Raw genomic sequence first — 7696 nt, forward strand, 5'->3', positions numbered from 1 at the left:
GGCACATAAAAGACATCATTTCGAGCATGGCCGTTTTCGTGCGGGTGACACGTAAAAGCACCCACTACACTCTCTGAGTGGTTGGCGTTAGGAAGGGCATCCAGCTGTAGAAACTCTGCCAAATTAGATTGGAGCCTGGTGATGCCATCCGGTTTCACCAGTCCTCAGTCAAATTATCCAACCCATGCTAGCATGGAAAGCGGACGTTAAACGATGATGATGATGATGATGATATATATGTGTGTGTGAAGTATGCTTTTAAATTGCTTAAAAAATATTTTGTATAAAAATTAAGAGAATTCATTTTAAGGTGAACAGAAAGTGGTTTAGAATTTTGGTCCTAAAATCGTGAACTCTTGTTTTCGAAATGTTCTCTTTCTCTTTGAAAATAATCACAGCAGATCAAAGGACAAGGGATATAGAAAAGGATGGACGGATTTGAATGGTAAAGTTCAACTCTTTGGAGAGAATTGACAATTGTTCATCTGTCTCAGCAAGGCAATGTGAATGGTAAAGGTTTTTCAATACTAATCTGATTGTTGGCGTCTAGTTTGAGCTTTGGTGCTTCAGATGTGAGTTTTGGTGTTGATAATGTTAGTGGCTTTGGTGTTGCTAATGCTGTCGGCTTTGGTGTTGCTAATGTTAATGGCTCAAATATGCTGTTCATGTTGTTGCTGACAATATTGTTGCCACTAATATTATTGTCACCAATGTTGTTGTTGAAGAAGCTGTTATTGCCATGATGGTTACTGCTGCCGATATTGAGGTAGCTGCTGTTTTTAATGGAGTTAAAGAGAACAACAAAAAATACCAAATGAAACATGAAAGTTAGCTACACAAAGTGCTGTTTTGGAATTTTCTCAATGACATTTTTGATTGTCTGAGATTGTTCCCATTTCTTTCCACTAATACTGGGTTTCACCTCTGATTCTTCCCATACTAAACATTTAACCCTTTAGCATTTAAACCAGCCATATCTGTTAGAAAATTATTATTTTTAAATCTCACAACAAGAGATATTCAGCAACAGTACTTTGGAGTAAAGGTTATTTGCAAACATAACATGGCAGTCCTGGTTTAAGACGAATGTTGCTGTAATTTAGCCCCAGGAAACATCGCAATACACAGATATTGTTCTGAGCTGAGTGGGGGTGCTAGATTCCCTTGTTCAAAAAATGTAAGGACATAGATTGTGTCGTATAGCTAGCTGGAGACAATGTCTCCTGGGGCTAAATTACAGCAACATTCGTCCTAAACCACGACTGCCATGTTATGTTGGCAAACAACCTTTACTCCAGCCATATCTGGTTCAAATATTCTACATGTTTTATGTTCAAACTGGCCTCTCACACCTACCCTACAATGTTTTTCTAAAAATAAACAATTACATCATCATAATCTTGAAGCTTTGAGATAATGCATAATTAATTGAAAATAATGTGAATGAATAAGCATTGAATTTGGAAGAATAATCTGCTTGCCAAAGGGTTAATCTGTCCTTTCTTCTAAAATCCACCCTCAATCCACACATGTACACATCTTTTCTACATATCATCAGCCCTAGCACTTGACTGCTACTTTATTTAACAACCCTGGAGGCTATTATTTTTAGCAGGTTGAGTGACCAGGGACAGGCCACCTGAAACAAGTGTTTTTATAAAACTGTTATGTGTCTATCACAAATTTCTCAATCCTTAAGCTTTATTTGCTTTTTTTTTCTTCTATGAGACAAGTAAGATAATAAATATTCTTTCCCTAAGCATACACACACTATTTCTAACAATTTCTAACAATTTCATGAAGTTCTCAGCTTAACCTCAAACCTACCAATTGTCACAGGTTCTAAGATTGACAAAATTTAATGCAAGCAACTAAAGTGGCATAAATAAGCAACTTAAACATTTATACCAGTGGTTCTCAACCAGGATCCACATGACCCTTAGGGGTCCTTATAAGATTTTTTTGTTGAAGTTTATGTGCAATAAATTGGTTATATTTCTATAATGTACAAAATATTCTAACAATAAAATAATAGGATTTTTTAAAACACTGAATGCATAAAAGGTTCCAGTTAGAGTAAAATAGGAATGAAAGGGAGTCCATATGCAAAATATGGTTGAGAACCACTGATCTAGACAATACGAAGGGGTGCTGAAAAATTCCTGGCTTTAAGGATTTTGTGAAAGACCTGGTTGGAGGCCCAGCCTTCTGAATTCTTTTACAGGGCTTAGGAAAACTGAAAAAATCCGCTGCAATAAGTGTGTGAATCTGACAGGGGAATACGTTGAATAAAATCATAATTAACTGATTCTGCTGTATTTTCTTTTACCCAAAGCCAAGAACTTTTCAGCACCCCCTCATATATGCCATATTCCTTTTACAGGAAACATCACATCATAATCTTGACTGAACACAGATAATTGAGGCTATTCAACAACAACACAACCAAAATCAGCGCACACACACATACACACATGACATTTTCTTTTGAATATTACAAAGGATACTTTTGATCAGGTATATCAACAGTATAAAACTTTGTAATGTTTGTAAACGGTACTTGGTCTGGTTTAACAGGCTGCATATGGCTTCGTTGTTCAGTCAACCAGTCGCTCACAGAAATTGTACCACCATTACGAGTTGGTCTGCGCAGCTCGAGTAAAAGATCTCTGCAATTGGAAATACAAACGGAAATTGTGGCAACAATCAAATACTGACTTTATACATCCAAAATAGGACAAGTTCTCCTATTACAATATTTAGTTTGTGTAAAGCAATTTCAGATTTGAAATAATCAAGTGGGTTCTTGGCACTTAGTAAGTAGAGGAAGAAGAGGAAGGGTCCACCACCATCATCATCATCATCATCATTATTATTATTATTATTATTATCGTTATCATCATCATCATCATTATTATTATTGTTGTTGAGTGAGAGAGAAGTGCATGCCATCAAAGTGACACTAGGGTAAAATATACGAAGCCCAATATACCCATCATGACTACCCATCTGATAAGGGTACACCAGGCACATGCATCACAACCATATGTGTGCGAAATGGTGATCTCATATCAAGATAAACAGCGTATGACCTTGCAGGTGGGGCCCAGTTAGAATTTTCTTCCGGTCAAGTAGCCCATCCCACTCAAAAGGTCCCTGATTAAGGTTTGTTTAAGGATGTTGAACGAAACACCTATGTTTCTAGACATGAATTGTTCAAACCCTAAAGAATTCCTCTCAACACATGGCTATGATGCTCCCGAACTACTTCTACTCATGATCAGAGATGCACATATCGTCAACCACTAAGGGACATGCTCAACTGGTTACGGTCAAGCAACTGACAAGCAAATCTGTGGTATTGAGCAGAATATTTGCTGTAGCCCATCTTTTATACCAAGACAAAACATGTACATGATAACACTTCTAATCAGTTAAGATCAAAAGCCATGAGAGCCACTGCCTGGTACTGCATCAGAGCTATTATTTCTCTTTTTAACTTAGGTTTTGTTGGAATTCCTAGAGCCTTGCATGCACAGCAGGCTTGCTTCCTGCAGCCTACAGTACCATGGTATCCGTTCTTTTCAACGATTTAATACTTTCCTGATTATTCTGGCCTTGCCAAGGAGGCAAACGTTTTGGAACAGCTCTTCTGAGCACTCTATGTGTGTGTTTGTCCCCCACCACTGCTTGACAACTGGTGTTGGTGTGTTTATATCCCCACTCTCGTAACTTAGTGGTTCAGCAAAAGACACCAATAGAATAAGTACTAGGCTTAAAAAAATAAGTCCTGAGGTCAATTAGTTGGATTAAAATCCTATGAGGTAGTGCCCCAGCATAGTCGCAGTCAAATGACTGAAACAAGTAAAAGGTAAAAGATTTATTTACTATCAAGGCTGGTAAAAACATAATACACAAATTGTGTGTGTGTGTGTGTGTGTATGAATACTCACTGTTAATGTTGTTCTTGTAAAAGTATAATGAATATGTACTCAACAATGTAAAATTATTTTTATTATAATTTAACATAAAAACAAACAGTAACAGACATGCATATGTTTGCATTACTGTGTGTCTGTGTGTGTGTGTGTGTAAATGCACACACACACACACTCATACATGCACACAATAAAAAAAATAATCGTTTCTACTCTAGGCACAAGGCCCGAAATTTTTTTTTTTAGGAGGAGGGGGCATCAATTGAATCGACCCAGTACGCAACTGGTACATAATTCATCAACCCCCAAAAGGATGAAAGGCAAAGTCAACCTCAGCAGAATTTGAACTCAGAATGTAAAGACAGACGACATACCGCGAAGCATTTCGCTCGCCATGCTAACGTTTCTGCTAGCTCGCCACCTTACAATAAAAAAATAATAAAACCAAAATGCTTACTTGGCTGGTACATACTGTGCAGAGTAATTCGAACCAGTAGCCTTAGAAACTGCAATGTAGAAGAGTTTTAGTGGTATTAATCATATGCTGGGCTACCATTTGAATTCAAAATTAAGTTCATTTTAATAATGTACTTTTCCCTATGCCTCATAGATCAAGAGACTTTAGCTCATCTAATACAACACTTATGTTATGCTTTTATTTATAATATCAACAGAGAACTACAACTACTTAATGTCTAACCAATAAGGGAGTCAAAGCAGTCACTCAACCTGCTAGAAATAGCATACAAAACACCCTCAAATTACACATTACCATCTTCAAAAAAAGGATACATTGGACAATGTAGTTCTAGACATACAGAAAGACATGATGGTCATGGCTAAAACACCTTTCATCATAAATCTGCTGGATCAGGACTGACTCGGTGTTAAACAACAACAACTACTAAATGCTATAGCTGAAACATTTGAGTTGTCTGTTCATAAATATGAGAGGGTGCTGAAAAGTTCCTGGCTTTGGGTAAAAGAAAATACAAGAGGATCAGTTGATTATGGTTTTATTCAACATATTCCACTCTCAGATTCACACATTTACTGCAGCAGTCCTTCAGTTTTTCTAAGCCCTATAAAAGAACCATTCAAATCATGCCAGTATGGAAAATGGACATTAAATACTGCTGTTGCTGCTGCAGCTGCTGGTGATGATGATGGTTGTGGTGGTATACAGATTAGAGTATCATGCAATAGTGTTTCACAGCTAAGGTAGTCACACTTTAACAACACCTCCATCACCATGATATTAATTATTTTCCCCCACTACAACGCAGTCATTACACCAACTCTTCCAAGTAAATAATACAAAACTAAACATTTTGTCAGTTTGAGAGATGAACAAGTACCAACCTTCGAAATATGATTTTGGCATGTTGCTTGAATAATGTTGCCATGACAACTGTTGGGTACGAGATCTGAAATGTCAACAAGCATTAGATTTAGGAAAATACAAACAAATGAAATCCCAGCATCCAACTGGAGTCATCTCAAATCTTTTCTACTCTACAATCTGATACCTTGCTCAAGACTCCACAGAAATAATTTAAACACAAGATGCAGGTTTTCTTAATGAGATGTTAATGAGGCAAGAATATGAGGTTACAGGTTAAGGTAACTAGGTAATTTATGGTATCTTAAATTCTAAGTTCAATTTCTGTCAAAACCAACTTAGGCATTCAAAGATCACAAAATAAATACCAGTTATTCTATAGAATGCTTTCAAGGTTTTGAGTAAGTATAAAGATCACTCCTGGTGTCAGGGAGGAATTCAGTGCTGATTACATAATATATCTGGTTATGACGATGAGGTTCCAGTCGATCTGATCAATGGAACGGCCAGCTCATGCAATTAATATGCAAGTGGTTGAACACTCCACAGACACGTGCATCCTTAATATAGTTCTCAGGGAGATTCAGCATGACACAGAATGTGACAAGACTGGCTCTTTGAAATACAGGTACTACTCATTTTTGCCAGCTGAGTGGACTGGAGCAATGAGAAATGTCTTGCTCAAGGACACTAGGAACCAAACTCACAACTTTATAATTATGAGTCGCTAAGCCATGTGCCCTCACTTATATACATATATTATCCCTCTTAATAAGGTGTCTTTTACTTACATTTTAGGAGATAATCTCAATTTGTTCTGCTTTACTTCTGACCTTCTGGACTGTAAAATAGCATTGGCATGAGAAATCGGATTGGTCCAATCAGACTCTGGAAATAAACAGAATATTTCTTTACTGTTGAAGTTGTTGTTATTGTTTAGCCTCAGATTGGCTCTAAATGATCTAACCATGACTACCCATCTTTAGGACTTCATTATCTAATGTTTCTTTTCACATTTAAGATGATAAGATATGATTTGAGGGAGATTTGGCTGCTATTTCTACAAATCAAGTGAATTTATACAGGCTCCTTTGTTGGCTAAATAATGGTAACATTGATGGTTATTTTTGTTGTATAGCTCCAAGGTTAGCCTTGATCAAGCAGACGAGATCAAAGATTTTCCATTGGTGACTACCTTGCCTTTATATATATCTAAAACTACATAGATTTAGACGCTGTCTATTTCTAGCAGGTTGAGAGACTATAGAGAAGCTTCCTTGTATCTTGTAATCTACTTTAGATTAGAAATTATTGCTGTCATTTCTTCTCTACTTGAAACAAAATATCACATTTATTAACAATCATATTTAATACATATAACTGTTTTTTTGTTTTTCTTTCTACTTGCATTGCGTATCTTGGTTTTAGAATAAGTTCATCATGTCCCTGAACGTTGCAAGAGGTAACTAAAAGGGCCAGTGGCAGGAAGGGTATCTAACTATAAAACACTGCTTCAGGATACCTATCCAACCCAGGTTGGCATAAAAGAGTAGATGTGAAACAATGATGATGAAACAATGATTTCTACTTATTTTTCTATCATTACTGGTTAATGGTTTCAAATTTTGGCACAAGGTCAGCAGTTTCTGGGGAAGGAGGCAAGTCGATTACATTGACCCCACTGTTCAACTGGTACTCTATTTTACTGACTCTGAAAGGATGAAAGGCAAAGTTGATCTCAATGGAATTTGAACTCAGAACATAAAGATAGACAAAATACTGCTAAGCATTTTGTTCAGCATGTTAACGATTCTGCCACCTCACCACCTTATTATTGGTTAATGGAGCAGTGTAATCATCATCATACGTCTGTTGTCCATGCTGGCATGGGTTGGATGGTTTGACCAGGGCTGGCAAGCTGGAAGGCTGCACCAGACTCCAGTCTGATTTGGCATGGTTTCTACAGCTGGATGCCCTTCCTATTGCCACGGGTGCTATTTCCTTGACATCAGTATCTGCCACGACTGTGATTTTACTTGACTTGATGAGTCCTCTTTTCATATAATATAAATCTGAGACATCTCTCTTCTTTTTGATAGGACATTAGTTTGCATTTCCAGCAAGGTTTGAATCTAGCACAGGGAGATAATAAGATAAAATAAACCAACAAGGGAAGGAGTTTTTGTATGTAGTCACACAACATGACATTCCTCACAATCACATCTTCCCATTCTTAAAATGGGGAGGAACCCACTGGATAGTGTAGATGTATTATGTCTGACTATAAGATGGGATGGTCACTGATGGAATGTATTTGATCATAACTTGCCTTAATTAAGGTGATGATAGCAATGATGGTGACAATGATGTTGGTAGTGATGTTGATGATAGTAATAATGATGATGACAATGGTAAC

General features: G+C 37.0%; 1 protein-coding gene across 3 annotated transcripts in view; it reads right to left on the reverse strand.

Moving 5' to 3' along the window:
* Positions 1-23: 23 nt before the first annotated feature.
* LOC106874788 (centrosomal protein of 164 kDa) overlaps positions 24-7696 on the reverse strand; it is a 105782-nt gene continuing 98109 nt past the window's right edge. For 2 of the 3 annotated variants that reach the window (XM_014922644.2, XM_052975154.1), the window contains 5 exons: positions 6072-6168; positions 5301-5365; positions 4396-4444; positions 2508-2669; positions 24-773 (listed from right to left, as the gene is read on the reverse strand). In XM_014922644.2, coding sequence (XP_014778130.1) covers positions 491-773; positions 2508-2669; positions 4396-4444; positions 5301-5365; positions 6072-6168 — 656 coding nt within the window. In that variant the 3' untranslated portion in view covers positions 24-490. The remainder of the gene's footprint in view (positions 774-2507; positions 2670-4395; positions 4445-5300; positions 5366-6071; positions 6169-7696) is intronic. The other variant, XM_014922652.2, reaches the window with a different exon arrangement.

The sequence above is a fragment of the Octopus bimaculoides genome, chromosome 20 (assembly GCF_001194135.2).
Source record: "Octopus bimaculoides isolate UCB-OBI-ISO-001 chromosome 20, ASM119413v2, whole genome shotgun sequence".
In the NCBI taxonomy this organism is placed as follows: domain Eukaryota; kingdom Metazoa; phylum Mollusca; class Cephalopoda; order Octopoda; family Octopodidae; genus Octopus; species Octopus bimaculoides.